The following is a 27,084-nucleotide window of genomic DNA, read 5'->3' as shown; positions in this document are numbered from 1 at the left end:
ATAACAAATAACCAATAAAAATGCAAAATAAGGTTTAGTAGCATATTGATGTAATTTTTGCCACTTTCAAAATAAGCTTAAACCAGTGTCACAGGGATGCGTTGAAGTTTTACATGATATATTTTTAAAGATATGATATTTATTTACAATTTGTCTGAAGAAAGCAAGGCGATTGAATGCGTATCTTTACTAATGTAACAAAAAATACAAAAATGCTACACGTGGGGCAGTTACTCTTGGGGCAAAATGGGCAGATGCTTTTGACATACGGCACATGGTGAGGCTATGGTGTTGTATTTGTCGCCTCAATAATGATAACAGACACAGCTTCAAAAGATTCGATTTTGTAGATTTCAAGGTGTAAAAACTGTTATACTTTTGATAACATATTTTTGGAAGAATTTTAAGGGCTTTCCTGAACAGCAAATCAAAAGATGGAGAGAAAATACATTTTACGAAACGTGCGCAAAAGCAAAGACCATTACCTAAGCGCAGTTGTTGTGGCCCATATTGCCCCAGTGTTTTGACATGTCACAGTTTGTTTACATATGCCCATTTTGCCCCAGGGCTATGCCAATTTTACCCCGCGTGTCAAAATAGCTTCTCGTAAAAATCAACTTTTATTTTACATTGTTTTCATGATTTTAAGTTTTTTTTTTCATTCTATTTGGCAATTTTAATGCATAGATAATGGGTGGAGGCATACAATGGCTGGTATTATTGAATCCGTTCGTAAAGGGAACGTACGGCGCTCACATGAAATTCTAGGAATGGCAACACATTTCTTGAGCCCGGTTCTACAACGCCGCGGTGAATGACTGTAGCAACCATCTAGTACGTTAGGAAAATGAGTGTCGGGACGTACGCCGCCGCTACGAACGGATTCAATAATACCAGCCAATAATGAAAGAAAGACCAACAGCTGTACGACGAATAGGGATATTGAAAGGGCGAACATAGAAACATAGAAACATAGAAACTAAGGACTTAGGTACCATTCTTGACTCGTAACTCTAATTCCGTCAACAGTATTCTTACGTCATCGACACAGCTACTTAAAACAACTGTTCGTCGCTCTAGTCCGGCCCATACTCGAATTGAATGTGGTAACATGGTCTCCGCACTCTAACAACTGGTCCACACGAATTAAGAGTATTCACAAAAAAATCACAAGAATAGCTATAAGAACCTTAATGGACCAGCCTTTAACAGCCATTTATTTTAAAAGTCTGGAGTTTTAATAACGACAGTCTATAATTTCAATGTTTAATTTATTTCAATGTGAAAGACTCTTAGCTTTGTATATCGACCAAATGCGTATTTATTTTGAAAAACTTCTATAAATAATTAAATTTTTAACACTGGACATTGGCTAGTATTTGAATAAAGTTTTGATTTTTCGCACTACTGGAAAAAAACGATGAAACAACCTACAAATAGGGTAAATGTACCAATAGTGGTGCAATTTGTAGTGGTACCGATGTGTTTTAATGGATTTAAAGTGTCAGAAAGGACATTTTCTGAATATTTTAACACATAGCAATTGTAATATGTTTTATCTTCGCAATCACAACCATTTTTACCATGAAATACATCAAATTTTCGATAAAATACAAATTTTTGTTACTGCTTCGTTGTACCTATAATGGTGGTATGGTTCCTATAGTCGTCTTATTGTGTTCCTATAGTGGTGGTAAACAAAGATGCATCAAAAACGGTGTATAATATCAATGAAACTTAGTTTAGAAGCTGTTTTCGTATGAATAGCAAAGATTACTGCCATAATATTGGTTTCTTCCGTAATTCGATCGTAAAAAATGTATAATGTTAATCGATGAAACTATTGACGAAAGTACTGCATCACACCTGTCGTCAACCTACACCCGGAAGAGTGTGCTTGATTTGAAGTCAATTTTTCATTCAGCCATATAAGCGAATTTTGGCCTGTTTTTGGTAAATTACCTACATAAAACTCATTTCTGTTGCTTATTTTAGTGAAAACAGTACGACATGTCGAAAATATCCTCGAATAAACAGAAAACGACCTGTTTTTATTGATTTTATAACTATAACCACTATAGGAACATGCCTGTTTTGTGTACCTATAATGGCACTATGGTAAAAAACACTTAAAAATGCATAAATATGGTCAAAAGGCAAATAATTTTAGTAAAACAATAACATTTCATAACAGTTATGTTGAAAAACTTGTAATTGCGTGGTTATATGGTCATTTAGAACGTTAACAGAAATATGAGTTTCGTTATGAAATCCTAAGGATTTTGGAAAAATGTTGACACATTTCACAAAATAATGGATTTTTCGGTCACTAAGTAACGGAATGGCCCCATTTAACTTTTAAACCCTTTTTAAAAGGCTAAAGAACATTTCACACTAACGTAAATAACTTAATTGCTTTTAATTTGCCATATGAACCGCATTTTAGTGCAATACCACCACTATTGGTACTACCACCACTATAGGTACATTTACCCTAGGCCAAAGCCTGTTGACACGAAGACTATAGGTACCTGTAAACAAATATTTAAAAAAAAAACTGCCATATAAAACGACAAAATATTATTTCCCAAACGAATTCAAGATTATGTACTTGGTATTCGTAAAAAGATATTCATAAAAAATGCGATTTAATTTTCGGAACTTTGAAGGAAACTATGGACCCAAGTTCGATCCCCCGCTTAGGGGCCCGAGATGGATAAATCCGCCTCTGCTCACACCTATGCGCAAACGGCTCAGCCTATCTGTGTAATCTACAACATACGAAAGCAAAAGCTAAGTGTAACTTCAGTTATGGTTTATGCATTCTGGTTAAAGCTTTCCTACGCACAGCCATGGCCACCTGTCTTGTGTGCGCTACTTAGAATTATGGTTCTGGGCATTTCACAGCATATCCTCCAACGTGAGCTAGCGATTCCACAGTATTTGTTTTCTGCTCCGTTTGAACTCATTGCGCATTTTTGGTTTGATATATGAAAATTCATTTTCATCACCTCAATTTTTTTGACAGTTTCTTTAAGCACCACAGATGCCTCACGCAAGAAAGAGATAGCGCTATGGAGGAAAAAGCACGGATGACGCCTGGCAACCATTGGCTGTCCAGCGCACTAACACATCTAAACCTTCGACAGTCCGCTCAGGCGAGGGGTAAGAAGCAGGGCCAGGAACGGGTAGCTTGACGAGTTACTTAACAAATTCGCTGTAGGGCGGAAGGAGAAGGCCTAGGAAAATGGTTGAAAGACAATCATTTTTTCCGTCGCTTTGCCCAACGAGAGGTGATGGAATCTAGAATCAAAATGTATATAGACCAAGTGGTCGCACAGCATGTTTTTTAAAACCAAATTTGAACTTCACTTTTGGCAGGACGTGTGAAAACTCTTACTAAAACAGATTTTCTGGTAGCTTGACGACTACACAAAACATTCTTAAAATCTTCATTCAGAAGCAGAAGCGATAAAAATCAGCATTCTAAATACATATACCTTGGGATAAGCCCACCTGCATACTTTATCCTCTTTAATAGCTGCTCAAAAACTGCTATACAATGCAAACAGCTGATAGGCTGAAATATCAGCCTACGATATAAAATCGGGAAGGGGCCCATCTTGTTTGTCCATGTGCAATATGTTGGACATCGCTTTTATATTTGTGAAGGATAAATGTTTGCATGAATGTAAGATTGAATGTTTCCAATGTGTATAGATGAGTAATCGCCATTGACGGCAGACAGAAAATCATTACTTGAACGTTCTTGCACTGATTAACTAGAGAACGGGAACGATACAGACCCCCGCCATGTCATTTGACTAACTTAACTGAACTTTACTCGGATCACTTCTGATGGTTGAATTCAATGAAATGTTTGGAATCCAAACAATACAGACCCGTGCAAAACCATTTGGAATACTGAACTATTATAGAAAACCTCAAAAATTATGTAGACCTTCACTACGCTTATAGGACCACCCAATCCATAGGACCAAAACGTCCAAGTACACCCGGAATAAGGTGCCCTTCCATTTCTCAGCGAAAGAAAGGCAATATGGATTGTAGCGCCATGAAACATAATTGTATTTTCTACTTTTAAGCAACACGGCCCCTTCGTTCGTTTTTAATGACCTTTGGCATTGCAAATGCATTTGAAATGGCCATTTCAAACGAATAAACAGAATTATCAAACGATACAACTAATCTAACCAAAAATGAACTCTTTAGTCTTATCTTACCGGGTTTCTCTAGCCAGTTCAACATCGGAAGCCAACAATTGAATCCCGTAAAATACATTTCAACAATAACAATGGGAACTCGAATGATCTGTCATTGGTTGCTCGGTATACGCTAGACATTCATTTGACAAAGTTGAAATGGGATTTTACGGATAGGCAATGAAGCTTACAGTGTTGAGTTGGCTAGAGAAACACTGTAAGCGTCATATCTTGTATTTCTTGCTCTAAAACTTGCAAGTTTAATAATCATTTTACTGGAAGCCGCACATTTAATAAAACTAAATTCATCCATAGTAGGCATGTGCAATTTTACTTACCTACATGTTAATTTCACTGAACTGCCTTCTGGGACTATGACATCTGACGAGGTATCTTCGGAGATAAAATCTGGTGGAATAACTACATCTAAGTAACCTATCTGTTGTGGCATTGAGTCATTGATGTGAGTTGTTTAATTCCGCACGTTGTTGCAGGATCATGTAAAAAATGAAACAAAAAAGATAATCATAAGCGTTTTATTATTGTCACAAGAACATATAACAAATTCAAATTAGCTTGATGTGATTATTTACAAATGATATTGATTACAAAATTCATTGGTAGTAGGATTTATTTTAATTCTTCGGGTGGTGGCACATTCCATACGCTCGGTCTGACAACACCGCAGTAAATAACTATTGCAACCATTTGGTTCGCAAGAACACATAAAAAATGAATTAAAATGTGTGTCGGGACGATCGCCGCTGCTACAAACGGATTTCCAATACCTTATATCGTTATTCAATGTTTTATAAAAAATATTTTGCTGTTTTGAGTTTGCAGGCGTTTAATATTACTCTAACTCCTCCTGTTTGGCGTAACGTCCTACGCGGACATGCCAACCTATACAGGTATCCCCCGTCCGGCAAAATGAGTGTATTTTTTGAGTGATTTGAGTGACGCTGTCGAAATACACCACGCAAACAATGAGACCCCAAATTTTGAGTGATTCAGGCCGAGGGGTATGAGGAAGCTTGAGGAAGCAAGGAGAAACGCGCTGCGATGAGAGTTCGCATTCTGTTTTACACGCGCGCTTCACCTACACCAATACAAATACCGTGCTTTGACGAGCTGTCTGTGAATGTGTGTGTGTCTTCTTTCAGCGCGCTCACCAACTTGGATCTGCTCGTCACATCGTGTTGTCTCGCTTACACTACAGCATCGAACCATCGCTCCGTATGCCCCCCCCCCTCCTACGCGTACAACACCACCAGTACAGCGCGACGCTTTGCCGGAGATGGTTGTGCGCGCTTCGTTTTAAGTCCCGCGCGCAGTGTTTGTGCGTTTATTTTATTTTATTTTTATTTTATTAATTGCTCGGCCACGTTGGGTTACAGCAATAGTGCTTACTGACTATAGTATACAATTATTCACGAAGGAGTAGGAAGGAGTTTATGGTACGGAAAAGGAGCGAAGACGGGATCGGTAGACAGGATAGGAGAGGACAGCAGGAAGGGAAGGCGGAAGTGATTACATTAGTAAATGCTGCTACAGCTTGATTTATGTCACAGTCAGCATCAGTAAAGGACCAATCGGTACCGGCTAAAATATGATGAAGCTTTTGGTAGTCCAGTTTCCTAAAATTGAACATACGAGCCGTAGGTATTCGTTGAGAGGATGCAGGGCGAGAGTGCGTAAGGAGCACACTTGTCTCATGAGCAGGATGATGATTGTCTAGCGCGACGAGTGGAACAGGTGAAGCTATGACGGGGGAGCAGCGCTCCAAGAAGGCATAGAATTGGCAGCATTGGCAAATAGAAGGTCCGATTGACTTCCACGTATATTTTTTATGCCAGATAATTGCAGCAAACCGTTTACCGACATTCCATCAAGCAGAGAAACATTTTCACGAGATACACCAGTAGGAATGAAGTGATTAACGCACTATGCCAACGGTTGCCAGGAGAGTGATGGTGAATTAAAAACACCAAGTAACACCATAAGAACATTTGATTTAAGTTTGCCAGCAACGAAACTAACACTCTCATGCAAATCGTCAAGGACTTCTTCGGAAGAACGCAGATCGGGTGGAATGTAAACGGCGCCGATATAGATTGCAAGGTTTTGAAGCTTAACAATTGTCGAAACAGACTCCAGCGAGTCGAACGGCAGTGATAAAGTTGACGTGTTCAGCACGGAAGAGCAGGCAATGAGTACACCACCACCACGGCAACGGTTACTGCTGAGAGAATTTCGGTCGCAGCGATAGATGACATACGCATCCTCCGAGATAAGAGAGGACGAAATTGAGCCATCGAGCCATGTTTCAGTTAACACCAACACATCCATATCAAGTTCAGGTAGAGAGAGGCGTAACTCGTCTAGTTTTGTGCGCAATCCTCATACGTTTTGATAATAGATGTTTAGTTGATCGATCGAAGGGATGAGAGAGCGAGATGCGCCGGGAGTGCTCTCGCTGCAAGTTATTTACGGCGAAAGAGAGTCGGACGGATTATGTGTATTAGATGCAGGGTTAGCTTCCATCAATTCGGGTAAAGTCGGTAGTTCATGAGAATCTTCAGCCGGATCAGCCGGTTTACGCTTGCTGAAAGTACTGCGTATAAGGCAAGCTCATAGGGCCATGATCTGGCGAAATAGTGAAATCAGCGTTTCGCAGTTGTGTCGTGTGGTTGATAGAAGATGGCCATGAAGGATGATCCGATTCACGGGTAATAGGCGCAGAAGGTGCAAGGGATGCTGCAGTAGTGGGTCGCCAAACATTGACGGAGCGGGGATTAAGGTCGATGAACTCCTTAAAAGAGATCCCGCGAGGCCAGGTTGAAGCAGCCAAAGCAATAGCCCGGTGCGAATCCGGTACACCAATTTTAAAAGATACGTAGGAGAGCGTAGAAAGATCCCGGTCGCGTCGTACAAGGCTACATACCAAGATGTCGTCTGTCCCTATGTTAGAACAGGCCATTTCACGGATCGCTTCAATCGGAGTATCAGGAGCAATACGGGAGATAAAGACCCAAGTACGGGGTGGGCGTTCAGGAACGGTCGTAATATTATTGCAGGACAACCCTGTACCCGATGAAAGCATAGCGCGTGTAACGGTATTGGTAGGCGATGGGTCGGGAGAGCGATCCAACAATCGACGTTTAGAAGGATTCTCACCAACAGCTTGATGGGTGAGCTTAGAGGCCGCAACTGAAATCGTGGTCGTTGAGTGCGTAGCAGGAATCGCAGAATGGTGAGCACTCGATGTAGTGGTATGCGTGGCAAGATGAGAGTTGAGCTTGTTCATTAGTGAGTTGAAGGAAGTGAGAAGCTCACGGTGCATGAGATCAAGCTCCTTGATGCCATGCTTAACTTCATCAAGGGTTGTGAGTAGTGGAGCCTGTGAGTAGTTGCGTTCCATTGAGTGAGAAGCAGTAAGTGAGTCGATGAAATCTTTCACGGAACGAATTGACGATGCTGATTCCTGTTTCATCAAAGCTATCTCGTTTCTAAAACAATCCAGTGAAGAGGAAAGTTCAAGTCGCAAGCCAGCTGATGCCGCCTGCACAGAACGTGAGGAATCGCGGAAATCGGACTGCAACGATTCCAACAGGTAGGCAGCGTCACGAGAAAGGCCGTGCGAGAAGCGTAAAGTATCAACGGCCCGCAAACGCTGAGCACAATCTGCGCAAGCCCAGAATAAATTTTGTGACTTTTTAAAATCACGCAGGAGCGGGGTTGAAAGTCCAATGCACTTATCGTGGTAATAGTGTTCACACAGACCGAAGCACGGAATTGGATCGTTGCTAATAGCACCTTCACATTTCTTACAGATCACGGACGCCATCGCAAAATAGCGCAAAGTTCGACTGAACAGTAAGTGGTCACAACAACCGCAGGCGGATTGCAATGTTTATATGTTGAACCGTACAATACACAGGTGCCGCACAAATTTTGTGATACGTGAACGCGCGAGTGCAAATGAACCGAACTAAAAACAATTCAAGCCTTAATCAACAAGAAAATCGCGGTAAAAAATCAACTTGGAAATAGGAGAGTGAGAGAGCACAGCCAGCCGCTTTGAGTGACAAGTGACAAGATGCGCATCTTGTCCCTTCGACCAATGAGTTACCCACTCACGCGAGCCCTCCCCCACCCCACCCGTAACGCACGGTGCGCTCTGCAGTTCTCAATGTGTTTGTGTTCTTTCGAGCCATGCTACGAACACATGTAAAGATAGTTATTTCTTTCGTTTCTCGTTTTCTTTCATGCATAGACACGATCGCAAATGCGCACTTATTCTAAAAGCAAACACAAACACGGTCATTTTTTATATCATTAAACACTTTATTGAAACTTAATGTAAACTTTCGTCACACATTTAGAACCTAACAAAAACACACATCAAGTCTCGTCCTGCAAAGTACGACCTCCATCCAGCAAACACATATCTGTGAATAAATGGATCCTTACCTGTCGATGCACGCACTGCATATGCGTCTGTACACACTGTTCACTTCACACTTTATCAAAACACACCGGCGCACGAGACTGAACGAAATGCGCATCAACGCACAAACACTGCGCGCGGGACTTAGAACGAAACGCGCACAACCATCTCCGGCAAAGCGTCGCGCTGTACTGGTGGTGTTGTACGCGTAGGAGGGGGGGGACATACGGAGCAATGGTTCGATGCTGTAGTGTAAGCGAGACAACACGATGTGACGAGCAGCTCCAAGTTGAGCTCGCTGAAAGAAGACACACACACATTCACAGACGGCTCGTCAAAGCACGGTATTTGTATTGGTGTTAGTGAAGCACGCGTGTAAAACAGAATGCGAACTCTCATCGCAGCGCGCTTCTCCGTGCTTCCTCAAGCTTCCTCATACCCCTCGGCCTAAATCACTCAAAATTTGGGGTCTCATTGTTTGCGTTGCCGACACTTCCATATAATATATATATATATATATATATATATATATATATATATATATATATATATATATATATATATATATATATATATATATATATATATATATATATATATATATATATATATATATATATATATTGTTGTGAACTGTATTCTTTGCACTACTTTATTCACACATATTAAAACAAACATAATAAATACTGATGAAACGTACAACACTTTAAAACGTAGGCCGCGCGCCAGCCGCACCGAGCGCCCCTGCCGAGAGCTCCTGCTCGATCGGCTCGCAAACACACTCTGCTCGGCGCTCGGCACACACTAAGCCTTGCGCGCTTAGTGTGTGCGACAGTGTGCGTGTACACACTGTCGTCCCCCTGGACGTTGACCGGTGGGAGCGCAACTGCCATGGCAAGTCCAGGGGTCGGCACGCACGGCTGCCCACAACATATATATATATATATATATATATATATATATATATATATATATATATATATATATATATATATATATATATATATATATATATATATATATATATATATATATATATATATATATATATATATATATATATATATATATATATATATATATATATATATATATATATATACATATATATATATATATATATATATATACATATATATATATATATATATATATATATATAAATATATATATATATATATATATAAATATATATATATATATATATATATATATATATATATATAATATATATATATATATATATACACCGGCTTCAAACGACGAAATCCGTTCGACGCTCATTCGACCCACAATTTGACGGCAACGGCTGTATTGTTTAATTGCAATAAAAATCTGTGATTTATGAATATTTTATTGGGATTTTAAGGAAAATGCTTCAAAATTTTTGACTAAATTTCAGGTACGTACAATTGCGTTGATAAAAAAAGCAGTTCGTTTTAAATATATTTAAAATAATTGTTAGCAGTAAGATAAATTTCATATATTCACTTCTTATTTTTTTAAATACCAGTAACATACAATCTTGAACCGGTCTCGTAGTACAGTCGTCAACTCGTACGACTTAACAACATGCCCGTCATGGGTTCGATCCCCAAATAGACCGTGCCGCCATACGTAGGATTGCCTATCCTGCTATGGGGGGGAATCAATTAGTCACTGAAAGCCAAAGCCCACTAGTGGTACAGGCAGGCCTTGACCGACAACGGTTGTTGAGCCAAAGAAGAAGAAGAACATACAATCTAACTAAATTGCATCCCTTTTTATTTTACTTTATTTTTATTTACAAGTTATTTCAATAAAGCTTCAAAAGGCTGTGTTGAAAATAATAGCAGTATTGAAAAAAATTATGAGAACTATAGTTTTTTAATTTAAATTGTGCTCCATAAATTTTTTTTTCGTGTTAATTCATTACGTTATGTTCCTTTTTGCATGTTTAACCATTAGTATCCTGACGCATTTCCTTTATTTTTAATAACAGCAGCACACCTTGCCGGGATAGAATCAACTAATGCCTGGCAACGGGAATCAGGTATAGCTTTCCGTGAGTCCAGAACTACTTTCCATAAATCTTCCAAATTTCTAGGGTTAGCTTCAGAAACCGCGTATTTTATGTCCTTCCATAAATGCTCAATAGGGTTGAGGTTTGGAGACTGCGCTGGCCACTCCATAACATCGATGTTATTCGCTATAAACCAAGACTTAGCTCGTTTGCTAGTATGCTTAGGGTCATTGTCTTGTTGAAATACCCAATCTGGTGCCATTTCATTACTTGCAAAAGGCAGCATCACTTTTTCTAAAATTGCTATGTATCCATGTTGATCCATTATACCCGGTATGCGATAAATTGGACCAACACCATTGTACGAAAAACATCCCCACACCATGAGTTTTGCTCCTCCGTGTTTAACTGTTTTTAAAGTGTACTGGGTGCGACAGGCAACCTTTGGTGGACGTCTTACATACTCTCGACGACCTTTTGTGCCAAACAAAACTATTTTAGACTCATCAGTCCACAAAATGTTACGCCATTTCTCCTTGGGCCAAGCAACACGAATCTTTGCAAATTTCAGTCGATTTGAAACGTTTCGTTTTGTTAATAACGGTACTCTCCGAAGGCTTCAGCCTAGCAAGTTAGCTTCTATCAAACGTTTCCTAATAGTCACAGTGCTTACTGGTAGCTCAAGGTCATTTTTAATTTTTTTAGATGTCGTAAACGGATTTTTTTAGTAAGTTTCGCGATGTTTCTATCGTCTCTCTTCGTAGTTTTTCGATATCTTCCTCTTGTCTCAAGTTTTGCTTCCCTTTTTAAAGCATTACTTATCATTTTAGCTGAACATTGTAACGTATCCTGAATTTCCTTGTAGGTTTTAGCCTTTGCTCTCATTCTTTTTATCAAATCTTTTTTCTCATCAGAGCAATGTTTACCTCGTCCCATTTCCTGTTGATTATTGACATTTTTGGTGAACTAAACGAATCATTGAATGATAATATTGAACTTACTATACGTTTTAAACACGTCTCAGCACGTAACACAGCAAAACAGCTACTTTTCTAGACAACGAAACGATACTAATCGATCAAATGATCGATTCCTTCCACGAACGGCAACGGCAGCGATCGGACGCGCGCGCAATCCGCCTAGTTTTAAGTTATTCGTTAAAAATAAAAATTAAATGTAAAAAATATCGCAACGTCCAAACCTAGACGGATCAAGCACTGCTATTATAATGAACAACTGCAAACCTGTTTCAATAAGCAAACACGAGCCCCAGCCAATAGAAAGAGATGGGAATATAAATGATAGTACTTCTTTGAAACGTGAGATGACACTACTACATTCTCAGGTGATAAGAGATCAAATCGTAGATCATATATATACAATAACCGGTATCAGTATTCTAATATGTGGCATGCTGCTATTTTAATGAACACAATTGTAGATCAACACAGCTGATTGCTTTTGAACAACGAATATACTTTGTACTCCTCAATCGAAAATGGCAGTACAATGATAAACCGTACGGATTGCGAGAACTATTTAAGTAATTTATTTAACTATTTGCCACGATTGCCGGTCTCGTAATACAGTCGTCAACTCGTACGACTTAATAACATGCCCATAATGGGTTCAAGCCCCAAATGGACCGTGTCGCCATACGTAGGATGGACTATCCTGCTATGGGGGGTAATCCATAAGTCACTGAAAGCCAAGCCCACAAGTTGTGGTACAGGCAGGCTTTGATCGACAACGTTCGTTGAGCCAAAAGAAGAAGAAGATTTGCCACGATGCCAAAATGAAGAAATAATCGAGGATTAATCTTCTCTAAATTGTTTTGATATTATTATAAATTAGACGTAAAACTATGTGAAATAAACAGATTTCCTGAATTGATTCCTTTGCATTGTATAACCTCTTTAATTTTGTTTTGCATTCTGGAATTATTAAAATATTAAAATATCGAAAAAATACCAAAAAACAAAAATTTGTGACCATTGGACAAAAATTAGTGCCTTCGAGACAAAAATTGATGCGCACTGACAAAAATTGACGCCTTCGAGACAAAAATTGATGCACACTGTCAAAAATTGACGCCTACGAGACAAAAATTGATGCACACTGTCAAAAATTGACGCCTACGAGACAAAAAAAAACATGACTTACGGCCAAAATTTGACGGCAACGGCTGTACTACCATTAAATAACCCTAACTACGCGTCAAATCAGGTAAACTCATGTTGATATATAAAGAAGCAAAATTTCATGAACAAGCGACAAAAATTGGTAACCAAGAGACGAAAATTGGTACCTTCGAGACAAAAACTGATGCACACTGACAAAAATTGACGCATTCGAGACAAAAATTGATGCACACTGTCAAAAATTGACGCCTCTCAGACAAAAATTGATGCACACTGTCAAAAATTGGTGACTTCGAGCCAAAATTTGACGGCAACGGCTGTAATAACAACAAGATAAAACTCCACACGAACAAGGCACATACAACGAAAGGAACACCTATGAGCAACGCATACGTTATTGCTCGACTGTTCACAAAGGCGTACGAATGTTCACGAAAGATCACCATAGATCACGATTTTCAAACGATATCCGGATTTGAAGGATCAAAATGTTTAGCGAAATAAGCGAAATGATACCAAATCTAACGCGGCACTGTTCGGTGGGTTTTTACGATGTTTTATTTGCGATCAACTTTCTGCGTATGCTCTGTTCTCGATCTCCTTGCGAACACACACTCACACAACGCTTCGGCTTGTGGTTTGACAGTTCAAAAACGCGGTAATCTGTCAGAGCGCAGGTTTGATTGATAGATTGATAGATATTAATGTCTAATAATCTAAACCGTATGAATGTTCAGCAATCTTTCATAAGGTTCAGATTCATTGATAATTCATTAGAATAAAACAGTAATTATATGACTTATACCTTACTACGTTTGATATCCATTAGTGTTATAGCAACTTTAAAAATATTGCTTAGCAACATTTGGGTAAAATTATGATATTAAAATCATAATCAATGTGTAAATGTATTTATTAACCTAAACAATGTAAATACATTTATTGACCTGTATCATTGTCCTAATAAGAGTGTTTTTCAACTAAATGCAATTATGATTTAAAATGGCCACAAACATAGATTTTATAAAAAAATATTTTTCAAATATTTAGCTTAAATAAATATATTTTACATATTTTTTATGTTCTACTTATTGGGAATGTTACTCAAATTTAAAGCTTCAAGGATTTTTTAGATTTGTTCTTGAATATTTCTCATAAACTATATATATTACTTGTGTTTTAGAATGTTATGTCCTAAATGTTGGTTAATCTTAAAGATTTTTTTTTATTTGTATCGCAGTTGAAAATATTCTTTAATAAAATTATATACTCTGGTCGGTCGCATGGATGACAAAAATGCTTCTTGGGAATATTTCAAAGCATGTCACGCTTCTCCTGGGTAACGTAGAGGGCTGAGCCTTACTTTTACCCTTACTTTTACCCAAAATTCAACACTTAACCATCATTGAATTGTAGATATAAACGTCTGTAAATGCTTGACAGTTATATCTCATGATTCTCATTCTCTCATGAGCGTCGAACGGATTTCGTCGTTTGAAGCCGGTACTCGTCCCGAAAGTTTTAGTAATAGTGAAAAAGATCCATGCATTTTTCTCGTGATAATAATTTAATCTTCCATTAGTTCTTCTAAATTCCACTCAAATCTGTTGGTATCATATTTATCTATTTCAAGACTATGTCCGATTGTATTTGAAAACTAAACCTAACACTAAAAAACCACTCTTGTTTTTACGAGTTTGGCGATTAAACACTGTTGCTTTTTACGAGTGCAACGATCAACAAAGTGCATTTTTTTAAGGAATCAGTTATCAATTTTCCTGAAATGGCAAATGGCTTGTTCGATTAATTATTTTGTTTCTATAATTTTATAATGTCATAAAGCGCAAAGATTTTTTTCTTCTGGTTCCCGGATCTCGACCATTTTATTAAATTTGGCCCTTTACCTCAAAAGTTTGCCAACCGCTGATCTAGATAGATGGGGCCCCATCCTTACAGAATAAGTATGGCCCATTAGGTATGATCTCAGCCATGCAACTAGAGGATCTGAAAGACCAAGTCTGTCGTGTTTTGCTAGTAATATGACGTGAGATATCCTGTCGAAGGCGGCTTTTAAATCGGTGTAAATGACATCTACTTGAAAGCGAGCATGAATTGATTTATGGTAGCTACTGATGATTTGCACAAGGTTTGTGGTTGTTGATCTGCTAGGGACAAATCCGTGCTGATTCGGGCTGATGTAATTGCGGGCAGAAGCCAGCAACGGTTCATAAACAAGCAGCTCAAGCAATTTTGCAATGATCCCTAGCGATGTAATGCCGCGATACAGTAGAACGTCGATTATCCGGGCAGCTCGGGACCGGACGGTTACCGGTTAATCGAAATGCACGGATAATGGTCCAAGAAATGTCAAATTCGTATAAAAATTATAAAATTCACTAGTTTTATGATTAATTCACTTTGAATTGCTCGATTAATCGTTAGTAGAATATTATTTTATTCAATAACTATAGGTTTGGCAACTTTTCATGAACAAACATGAATTTCGAAAATACCACTAAACACTACAGAGCTGCACAAAAAACTGGTTGCCCACTTGACTATCGTTGCAAATGTTCGCCGTACGTTTGAACAGCTGTCACATTTATGCGCACGGTTAAGCCGCCCGCCGGTTAATCCGCCCCCGGATAATCGACGTTCTACTGTAGTTAGAAGCGTCCTGCAGCAAGCCAAGACTGAAGAAGCCAGCTGTAGTGTCTAAATATAAGTGTAGCGTAAGCGTATAGTGTAAGCGTATAGTGTAAGCGTTAGAGATCAGTATATCTATTAGTGATGAGAATAGTTACGAAAATTGAGGAACGGAACGAACCTGCCAATCTGGAGAAAAAGAACAGAACGCGGAACGCAGGTTCAAGATGACCTGCCATGGTTACGCTTTTTTCAGTTGCTCATTTTATATATGGTTAACTTGAAAGTATTCATTGAATATTGTCTTATATATTTTTTATGCAGTAACCACACACTTTCAATTTAAAACAAAGCTACAAATTAGTTCACTGAATGTGTAAACTATTCTTCTACTAAAATAAAAACGCTTAACTTAAGTAGTTATACAGTTCCTATACAGTTCCTTTTTCATTAAAAGGTTATGGCATTTTTTGTTGTTGTTTTTACCAAAAAATAAATCATTATTCCCTTTTTATACTTCTAAACAAAGAAGAAAATCAGAATTTTGTTGCAACGTTTATGAAATTTTGATGCAAAATCAAAAAGCTTACAATTTTTATCGGCTTTTTAAATTTCGTATGGATTAAATTACACTACACTGAATGAATTAATATTTCTTAATAGAAGCAAATAGCATCGAATAACATCGGTTTATATAAAATACATAGACTGTTAAGTTGTTTCTGCAGGGTTGACATTATACTATACGGTGAACTACTGGTGTGAAAGTGTCGTGTAGTGCACTTTAATTGTCCATAAGAATAGCGCTGTTTCACGGGGCGATAAACGGCATTAAAAAAATATTGCGGAAGGCTAAACGTATCATGCACCCTAAATATTTAGTTGCACAAAGAAGATCACAGGTAAAAATTGAAACGAGTTCATTGGAGATGCATGCGCAACGAAACAGCTTAACACCAAACACACAGCAATTCATTGACTACCACAATGCAGTAGAAATAACGCACCTATAATGATAACATCCATATGGCAGAAGAGAAACATTTCATTCATTGCGCTTACCGCTAGTGCAGGATTGTTCTTTAAATTTTGGCGATTAGCTTCCCACCAATCACAAATCCCTATCCTTCTCTGGCTTCACGGCTCAGGTGTTGTACCGTTATCTCTTTGATTGAGAGAGTATGGCTTGCGCTGTTATCACTACATAGACAGAATGTGTGTGTGTGAAAGAAGCAAAAGATAAGAGAACGCCGTTCTTTACCGGAACGAAAAGAACGCTGAGAGAAACAGATCCAGATTTTACCTGTTTCCTTTGTACGTACCAAATCGGCCCATCGTATGAAAGAGAGCAGATGATCGTGCGTTCCAGACAGGATCGAACAAAACGCTGAGAGAAACAGGTTTAAATTGAACCGGCAAACCGGCCCACTATTACAAAGAGAGTAGAATGTCGTGCGTTCTAGGCCGGATCGCAATAAGCACTGAGAGCAACCGGCCCAGCACAGATCGCCGAGAACGCTGAGAGCAGCCGGTTCAGATCGGATCGATAAGATCGTTGATAACAGTCGGTTCAGGTCGGATCGCAAAGAACGGTGGGAGTAACAGGTTCAGTTTGAACCTGCTTGGGTTAAAAATAAGGATCGCGGTTCGGATGCTTGCATGCTGGAACGGATCGCACCTGGCAGGTTCGGAACGCAACGCGCATCACTAATATCTTTGAATATGTAAGGATAGGAATTAATCGTCAGTCACAAAACAGTACTCGATTAAGTAACACGCAACTCTTTAATAGTTGGCGACGAGGATAAAGCTACCGAAAAAGTCAAATTACACAAGTCTAAAGTCATGTCGTTAATCGGTGAAATTGAACCATTTGTCATGGGCGAGAGCATCAGGGAGTATTTGGAACGTATGGATATTTTTCTCCAAGTAAACGAGGTGGAACCATCGAAGAAGACAATTATGTTGCTGACCTTGGGTGGAGCGTCGCTGTATAGCCTCATATCAAAGCTGGTGTTGCCTGAACAGCCAAAAACGGTGAACTATGAGAAGCTGTGCATTAAGCTACAAGAGCAACTGGAACAGAAAGTCAACGTAGTAGCGGAACGGTATAACTTCAGAAACTGTCTGCAAAAAGATCGGTCGGTTGCAGAGTACATCGTTGAACTAAAAGCACTTGCACAATCGTGTAAATTCACGTGCTGTTTAGCACAATGCTTGCGAGATCAACTAGTAGCTGGTGTTCGAGATTAAGGATTAAGAAAACGTCTTCTACGAGAGTCGGATTTAACATTCGAGGGTGCAGAAAATATCGTCAGATAGTGGGAAGCTGCAGATGAACAAACGTTTGCAGCGAAGGAGAAACCGAGGGAGATGGCGGTGATAAAGTGTGCGCCAAAACGAAGCGTCGGTCCGAAAGTGCACTACTACCGTGGAAGCATTACACCTATACTTCAACAGAGCAGTGCGCATAAGCAGGAGAGCAAGTGTTACAGATGTGGAAGAGCGCATAATCCACAGACATGTCCTGCGTTTGTGGCAGTGTTTCACTTGTAAGAAGTATGGTCATGTGTCGTCGTATTGCCGAATAACTAACGTGCATAGTTTGCGATCGGGATATAGGGATGTGTTACTAACACGCATATTCGATGATAACGCGATTAGTAGTCCAGAAGTGTGTGTACTAAAAGTTAATGAGAAAGTCGTTGCGTTTGAGATAGACTGTGGTGCGTGTAATACAGTCATACCGGAGAGTGTGTATAAGGAAAAATTTGCCAATATCGAATTAGAACAAACACATTTGCGTTTTATTACGGCATCGGGTCAACGTGTAATACCGTTAGGAAAAATATGTGTAAATGTAACCACAAAGAGTAAAACGGTCAGTCTAGAAATCACAGTAATCGCAACTGAAAACAAAGGGAATCCTCTACTAGGTCGTGATGCGTTAGATATATTATTTCCTAATTCGCGAAAAAGTTTTAATTTAAATCAAATTGATACCGATAAATGGCTGGAAGAAATGAAAAAAATGTTTCCGAATTGAACAAACGGTGATCATAAAGAAGCGAGAGAAGGATTTGAAGCTAATTTAGTGTTAAAGCCAAATTATACACCCATATTTCACAAAGCGTATTCAGTGCCGTTCGCTCTAATTGAAAAAGTAGAAGCCAACCTAACTAAATTAGTGGATGACGGTATATAATGCGGCTGGCGGATGTGTTGCTCCGTCGCAGCGCCCAACGCCGGTGCTTTACACCGAGTCGGGTATATTTTTCCTTCGTCGACCGGAGAGTGCCTCCGACTATTAAGAAACGAGCGATTCTGAAGTTTGTGTTCGAATGCGCTTTCTTTAGGTACCTTACGGTTGAACATTACCCATTACCTAGAATTGATGATATTTTGGCAAAAAATGCAAATTGGAAATTGTTTTGCAAAATAGATCTAACAGGAGCGTATTTACAAGTTAAGCTATCGGAAAGCTCTCAAAGTGTGTACGATAAATACACATAAAGGTTTATATAAGTACACTAGAATGCCATTTGGAGTACAATCAGCACCTGCAATATTTCAAGATATAGTCGACATACTAGTTAGTGGAGAAAACGAAAAACAATGCAAAGAAAATTTATGTGAGGTTTTAAAAAACTTAGAAATTTTTTAAAACTAAAGTAAAGTACCTAGGCTACAAAATATCAAAGAACGGAATAACACCGAATGAGTCGAAAGTAAAAGCGATTATTAAAGCACCGGTACCATCAGATGTGATGCAATTACAAGCGTATCTAGGCATGATAAACTACTACAGCAGGTTTTTGCCAAATCTAGCAACAATACTAAGTCCAATGTATGAACTTCTACGCAAAGAGAAAAAATATGAATGGTCAAAGGAGTGTCAGGAATCATTCGAGAAAACAAAAGCAATGTTAGTTACCAACAACATTTTAGTACCGTTTGATCCAAAAAAACCTGTCATAATAGCAGTGGATGCAAGTCCTTACGGGTTAGGAGCAGTGTTGTCTCATGAAATTGGAGGAGTAGAAAAACCTATATATTTTGCTTCAACAACTCTTTCTCAAGCACAGAGAAATTATGCTCAGGTTCATAAGGAAGCATTAGCTGTTATTTTTGGTGCCCGGCATCACATTTAAACTGGTAACTGATAATTCAGGTGTCAAAGAAATATTTAAACCGTCAAGAACAACATCTTCTATAGCAGTAGCTAGGCTTAGCCGATGGGCATTGTTATTAGCGAATTATGAATACGTGATAGAGCATAGACCAGGGAAATGTATGAGTCATGTGGATGGGTTAAGCAGATTGCCCTTGGCAGAAGTTTAAGAGATAGAAGAGGAATTCACACAATTAAACACGAGTTCGTGTTCCTCAATTATAGATATTGAGTTGGTCAAACAATTCCAAAAGTCAGATAGTATTTTGCATAAAGTCTACATAAATGTGAAGTACGGATGGTCAAATAATGTGAATTGGGAATTGAAAGATTATGCTAAAGTTCGCAACAGTTTAGCAATCGAAGATGGAGTGTTGTTTTTCAACGATCGAGTAGTAATACCAGATAAGCTAAAAGATAAAATAGTCAGTCTATTCCATGAAAACCATGATGGGTTAGTAAGAATGAAAATGTCAGCTAGAAAACTCGTATGGTGGAAAAATATGGATAAAGATTTTGAACAGTACATAAAAGCATGTCAAGTCTGTTAGTGTAGACCAGGGGTCTCCAAACTACGGCCCGCGGGCCGCATGCGGCCCTCCAGAGCTTATAATGCGGCCCACGATGACTTTGCCAGAGTTAAAGTAAATATTACGTTATTTTGACTTTTTCAAATAAAATTGTAGTTTTTACTTTTCTTAGACAAAAATCAAGCTTTAGTAACACGAAGCTGTACAAGTATAGCTAGTATTTTGTTATAAAAACGAGATTTAAACGTTCACTCATCAGTTAAAGGTAGCGTCAAATGGCCCTCAACATAGTTATTTTTGAAGCAATGCGGCCCGCGAGCTGAAAAGTTTGGAGGCCCCTGGTGTAGACAAATCGTACCAAAAGAAATAGTTGGTTACAATGCGAATGGTTACAACGAAATGGTTACAATGCACGCGTCCGTTTTAGAGAGTGCATATCAATTTTTTCTTTTTTGAAAATAGTACACTATTCACAATAGTCGATAGTTTTTCCAAGTTCATGGAGGTTAAAATTATGAGAAGCACTAATGCGGAAAATGTCACAGAGATGCTTGAAATATGTTTTGCATGTTTTGGATTACCAGAGGAAAAGGTGTCAAATAATGGTCCTCCTTTTGGTTCAGAAAAATTTTTGTCATTCTTAAGAGCAAAAGGTATAAAAGTCCCCGCCGTACCACCCGCAGTCAAACGGGTTGGCCGAGAGAGCGGTTAGGACAGTAAAAGATAGTCTTAAAAAGTATTTGTTGGATACGAGATTTAAACCATTAAGTCTACAAAGGAAGCTGAATCATTTTCTAATCAGTTATAGAAACAGTCCATGTACGGTAACTAAAGTCACACCATCAGAGAGAGTATTTTGTTATGTACCAAACACATTAATAGAAAAAGTAAATCCTATAAAAGGACATGAAAAACAAGTCTCAACGAAGGAAGAAACGGCAATCCAGCAATAGTCAAAGAGAAAATAAGTGGGTTAAGATACTTGATAAGTCTGAATGGAGTAATACGTATGGTGCATAAAAACCAAATAAGGAAAAAGGATAATCGAATGAATAAGAATGTAATCATAACTCCAACAAATGTAAATATTTCACATAAAAGGAAAAGGAGTGAATCAAGTCCTCCGCCGTTAAGACGATCAAAAAGATTAGAAGGACAACCAAGATTGAAATATCCAAGATAGAAGTAACCTTCGTTTAAGGGAGAGAATGTAGTGTCTAAGTATAAGTGTAGCGTAAGCGTTTAGTGTAAGCGTATAGTGTAAGCGTTAGAGATAAGTATATCTATGTATATGTAAGGATAGGAATAAATCGTCAGTCATAAAACAGTACTCGATTAAGCAACACGCAACTCTATAATACCAGCGTAGCCCTTCGGAAAGAGGCATACGCTGGGGGGAGCCGCTCCTAACATGGAAAAAAGACGCTCCAAGGTAGAGTAATGAAGATCAATCATCTGCTCCCCCCCCCACCCCCCTTTCAAATTAGCCATGCAACCCATCCGCCCAAGGGGTTGAGTTTCCCCGTATATCCAAGCTTGGATAATTGAGAGACATGTTACCGTTCTGTACGACGGGGACGTATTGAGTAGGAGTAGGAGATGGAGATCCTATCTTAACCTTCTAGAGGCTTCGGATCTACCCCCGTATCAGCGAGCTATGTATTGCTACAACACTGCCAACAGAACATACTCCCATTAACCCTCTAATACCCAAATGTTGGGAAAAATAATAACTTGTTCCTTTCAATTTTTTAACGATGAACCGCTGAAGCGTTGTGAAGAAGTGTTGCAGAGTTACTTTTATAGTAACAACAGAAAATAAACAGAGGGTGAAATATCAAGGTCCATGATGGAACAGGAAATTAACGGAAGTGGAACAAAAAAACTTGTCAAAGACATTCAGTTTCTACTTGTTTAGAAATTGTAAAACAGAATAGACAAAACTCCTGGCCTCCTGCTGTGGTCGAAACCGTTTCGACACAACCCCCCCCTACCCCCTACCCCACTCGTTGAACGGGAGGAGGGGTAATATAATCCCAAATGTAGCCACATGGGGGACAAAGCGGCAAAAAGTTTGAAAACCACTGGTTAAGATAAAAAGATGTTACTCGAAACCCTCGTAATGTTAAGCGGGATTCGTTCGTTGTCAAAGAGCTCTAAGTGATGTTTGGATTATTCATTTACCTGGCTTTTCATTGGATCTGTGTTGAGTTGACACATGTAACCTCCTCGATCTTCTTCAGTGACTGATTTGATGTGCAAATTCCAAGTATTTTGATCAGCATGTGATACCGTCACTCTTGGGTTGTGTGTAATAACGTGCTCATGTATTGCTTGAATAGCTTTAGTGTCTGCTTTTAACCATCCCACCTGAAAAAAGAGAATTTATTAATATATAATTGGATTTAGAAGAAACGATTTTTTAAATCTTAATTGGGCCTGTTTCGTTTATAAAACCGTAGGCTAGAATTTTAGCCTCCCACTAAACAAATTCGAGCAGTTTGCGAGCTCGCAAACAAACATCGCACTCCATACAACATCATAGTCCCAGAGCCTTGCGATGGTTCCCTGCTAAACTTTGCGATGGTTATGAATAGTATCTCCTACTCGAAATACTTTATAATTACTAAAAACCGAAAAACTGATTATGAATTCACCCACAATCATAAACACCTTGTCCCGCTGTGCAAAGCGACGGAAGCAATCATGGCGTTCGGAGAATTTTATCATGCCATCTTTTTCTCTCCTACGGCAAATTTGTCAAGCATCTCGTCGAGCTACCCGTCCCTGGCTCCGCCCCATACCCCTCGCCTGAGCGCGCTGTCGAAGATTTGGATGTGTTGGTGCGTCAGACGGCCAATCGCTGTCAGCCGTCGTCCGTGCTTTTTCCCTCCATAGCACTATCTCTTTCTCGCGTGTGGACAATGCTCATGAGTTGCTGTGGCGCTTAAAAAACCGTTTACACACAATTGCTGCGATGCATTTGAATTTTCACAAATCAAACAAAAAAAGCGCAATAAGTTCAATTGCTGCAATGTAAAAATGACTAAAGAATCGGTATCTAACGCTGGTTTGCTATGAAACGCGCTGAATCCTAATTCGCATTAACACGTTCATCTCGGCGCTGATTTTCATCAACTTTCCGTTCCGCCAGCATCAAGAACGCAAGCTGATTGTGAAACCGGCACACTGGAAAGTTCACTGGCAGTCCCTGCGGCCTGCCATCGAACTGAACGTGTTAAGCATTAAGCATAACTTTGTTACACTAAGCTTTATTGCTTTCGTATGGTGTAGATTACACAGATATGCTGAGCCGTCTGCGCAAGGGTGTGAGTGTGCGTGTGTGTGCAAAACTGTCGTCAAATGTGTTTTCTTCCGGAATGTTATGATCCATCAGTCAAAGAAAGGAAGGTGTTGATGACAGTGGCGGATTGGGGGAATCGAGGGTCGTAGACGGAAAGACGAGTTGAGGCCCCTGTAAATTGTAACTAATGACCGGGACCCCTACGATCATCGGTCACAGGCCCTAAAATTGTTGCCGGCATGGGGAGGGGAGGAGAGGGGTGCAGATGGTTCTCCAGCCACGGGGCCCTAACGACCATCTTTCCGGGGGCCCTTGTCGCTAATATTCTGTCCACTTGTAGACATACGGCATACCACAGACTAGAGATCTTCGGCGACCGCCTAGTCCGCCTTTCGTTAGGTCCGCCGCTGGTTCATGACGGTGTTTTTTTATCGTGGAGGTGCATCCTTCCCCCTACCTGCAGCGTATGCATCGGGCAGGGTACAGTGTGGCAGTATGCAAGTTGCACGCTGGATAGGAGCGGTCCCGCGACACCGCCATCATTCTGGACATCAGCATGCCCGTCGTGGGTTCTAACCGCGTATGAACCGTCCACCGTAGCATGGGCTGACTATCCGGCTACGTGGTACTCAAGTCCTGAAAAGACCGGGATGAATGCGTAGGCCATTACGCCATTAATAAGAATAATAATAAGAAGAAGAACTTAGCATAGCAGTCCAGCATAGCAGTCCAGCTCAGCATAGCAGTCCACACTCGGGGAACTCTTTTGTTTTGACTTTGTTGCTGCCGAGTCTACCGCTGTGGCGCGACAAATGCACGGAATGCACTCTACCAAAACATGAACCTACCGATCCGAACCCATTCCAAGGCATTGCCGGTCAATCGGCGTCATGATAACTACTCCAAACCCAACAGATTCTGGACGGACAGGTGCAGCACCATACGCGCACCGTAAAAACAAATCCAGGATCCTCTTTTGTATGAATGCAATGCAAAATGTTGTTTCCACTTGCATCTGGTAGCTGAATGGGAAAGCAATGTGCAACATATCACACGCACGTTTGCTACGATCGTGTTTCTTGTTAACACCCCTAACAGCAGAACCGGTCGCAAAAATGGTAGTGCCAATCCAATGGTTGTGTTGTCTCTCAGGTAGCGACACACACACACACACACACACACACACACACACACACACACACACACACACACACACACACACACACACACACACACACACACACACACACACACACACACACACACACACACACACACACACACACACACACACACACACACACACACACACACACACACACACACACACACACACACACACACACACACACACACACACACACACACACACACACACACACACACACACACACACACACACACACACACACACACACACACACACACACACACACAAACACGCACACATGCATGAACGCGCGCACGCCAGCACGCACGCACTCACGCACGCACGCACACACGCAAGTACGCGCGCACGGGAGCACGCACGTATGAAAGCGCGCACGCCAGCACGCTCCTACGAAAGCGCACTCGCGAGTACGCACCCCCGAAGTCGCTCACGCGAGCACGCACCCTCGACCAACCCCTCCTCCCCCCCCCCCTTCCCGCACGAGCGAGTACGGCTACCTTATCGAGACCCGAAAACACGAGACAGATTTCGGCAAATTAAAAAAAAAATTATAACCACTATTCACTGTGCTACATGATGCATAGAAGGTCGTTGAAGCATCTAACATGTTAAAATTAAAAAATATAACATTAGTGTTAGACGTTCTCGTATGTTGTTTTAAATAGGCTTCTTCACCCTCAATTGGCAGGGGCATCGAATGGTCTCATCAGCAGCGGCACGAAATAAAATAAACCATCAATACACCGATAACACTTTGAATCCCAATCCAGCTTCTCCCACAGCGTCTCAAGGTCACACACAAATTAATAAATGCTAACACCAACCAATAACAATACACAACCGCAATGCATACACAACCGCAATGAGTATCAACGCATACACCGCAACAGCCAATCAGCTGGCGGCTGAAGGCACGGGCAGAAGCGCAAGTAAGGCAAGGCAGGGTGAGGGAGGCAGATGAAGCGGATGAGAAAATGGGCGCCAATATTTTTAAATTTTTTTGACCGTTTTTTTTGCTCCGCCGCCATAAATAGTTCGTCCATTTCGCCAACAGATGGCGCTAACCCTGCGCAGGCCTGCGCAGGAATTGCTGAAGTCCCGCGCGGGAGACCAGCCAAAATCTGCGCTGGCCAGCGCAGGCTTCGGTACATTTCCTGCGTAGGAAACTGCTCGAATTTGCGCAGCGGGATCGAGAGAGCAAATCGTTTCTCCAAAATATGGCGGCTTGGCTGATAATAATTTTCATCGATGGGAACTATTGGCACTACGCGAGAAAATCAAGGAAATGGAACAGCGACAAGTGAAAGTGGAAAGTAGCAGATTGGTCCACTCTGACGAGTTTAAACATCTGATACCAGAATTTTCAGATGGTCTTGGTATCAACCGGTGGATTGATACAATTCCCCATAATAGCGAACTATACGAGTGGCAAAATCGAGCGATGCTTTTGTATGCGGGTAGCCGTTTAACCGCCGTGACCAATGCCTGCGTAGAAACGGCGCCCACGGGCCTGCCCACGCTCGAATGCAGAGTCGATTGCATATGATTCTATCTTTACCATTAACATGAGAGGGACATGGCTTATACCCCGAACGTACCCGAAGGTATGCATGCTTCACTCATCAGGATCTAAAAGCAAGGACAAGTCAAAAGAGACACAGAAAAATTTCCTCACGGCTACACATGTCTTCTAGACGCGTTGTCTATACGTCTTGCTCGGTATCACAGCGGCATACGGCAGGTAAGCAGTACAAATGATCCTACCTGATACGCACACATGTTTATCGAACATAACTATTCGCGGCTAAACTTCGCGAGGACGCCGGAACAAAAGGGCGCAGACTTTTTCATGATTTTGTATGACTTCGGCTGTTTTGGGCCACGCGTGTAGGCGCTGACATTGGACTTATTTCTGATCATTTAAGCATACTTCAGTCAGAAGACACATTACAATAATTTCTGACCCCTTTCTCCAGTACCATCCAATAGCATCATCACCATATCCACAAATCCAATGTCTATAATATCTTAAGTGGAAAGTTTACAAGAAGTGTGTAGGAAACAAAAGTCGCAAGAGGTTACAGTGGCAAGTTCCAAAACACCCGAATGAACAGCCATCAGGTGCCTTGCGGATTGTGTAGTGTTGTGATAGTGAAGATAAAGGATTTAAACACGGCAGTTCAAGTAGTTCAACAGGATATGTTATACTGATCCATGTACTGAATATCCGGATGGTGGAAAAGGTGAATTGGACACTTTGAATGACACATGTGTTGAGAATTGACGAGCCATTCCCCGCTAGTCAGGTGATTGTGAATGATAAGGCAGTCCGACATTAGTCGCAGAGGTGGGCAGCGATCTCGGTGGTTAGGGATAAAGAAGAACCTGACGGGTATTGCAGTCAAGGACGCTGAAAAAGATGGAACGAGGTAGCTATGGATCAAGA

General features: G+C 40.3%; 1 protein-coding gene across 5 annotated transcripts in view; it reads right to left on the bottom strand.

Moving 5' to 3' along the window:
* The window catches only part of LOC120905829 (lachesin), a 205,043-nt gene that overhangs the window by 106,838 nt on the left and 71,121 nt on the right, over positions 1 to 27,084 (bottom strand). For all 5 annotated transcript variants that reach the window (XM_040317039.1, XM_040317043.1, XM_040317042.1 and 2 more), the window contains exons 4-5: positions 22,348 to 22,533; positions 4,562 to 4,662 (exon numbers count right to left, since the gene is read on the bottom strand). In XM_040317039.1, the coding sequence (XP_040172973.1) occupies positions 4,562 to 4,662; positions 22,348 to 22,533 (287 nt within the window). The remainder of the gene's footprint in view (positions 1 to 4,561; positions 4,663 to 22,347; positions 22,534 to 27,084) is intronic.

This window comes from Anopheles arabiensis, chromosome X (genome assembly GCF_016920715.1).
Source record: "Anopheles arabiensis isolate DONGOLA chromosome X, AaraD3, whole genome shotgun sequence".
In the NCBI taxonomy this organism is placed as follows: Eukaryota; Metazoa; Arthropoda; class Insecta; order Diptera; family Culicidae; genus Anopheles; species Anopheles arabiensis.
The sequence above is the reverse complement of the archived record's forward strand: the minus strand, read 5'-3'. Positions and strand labels throughout refer to the sequence as shown.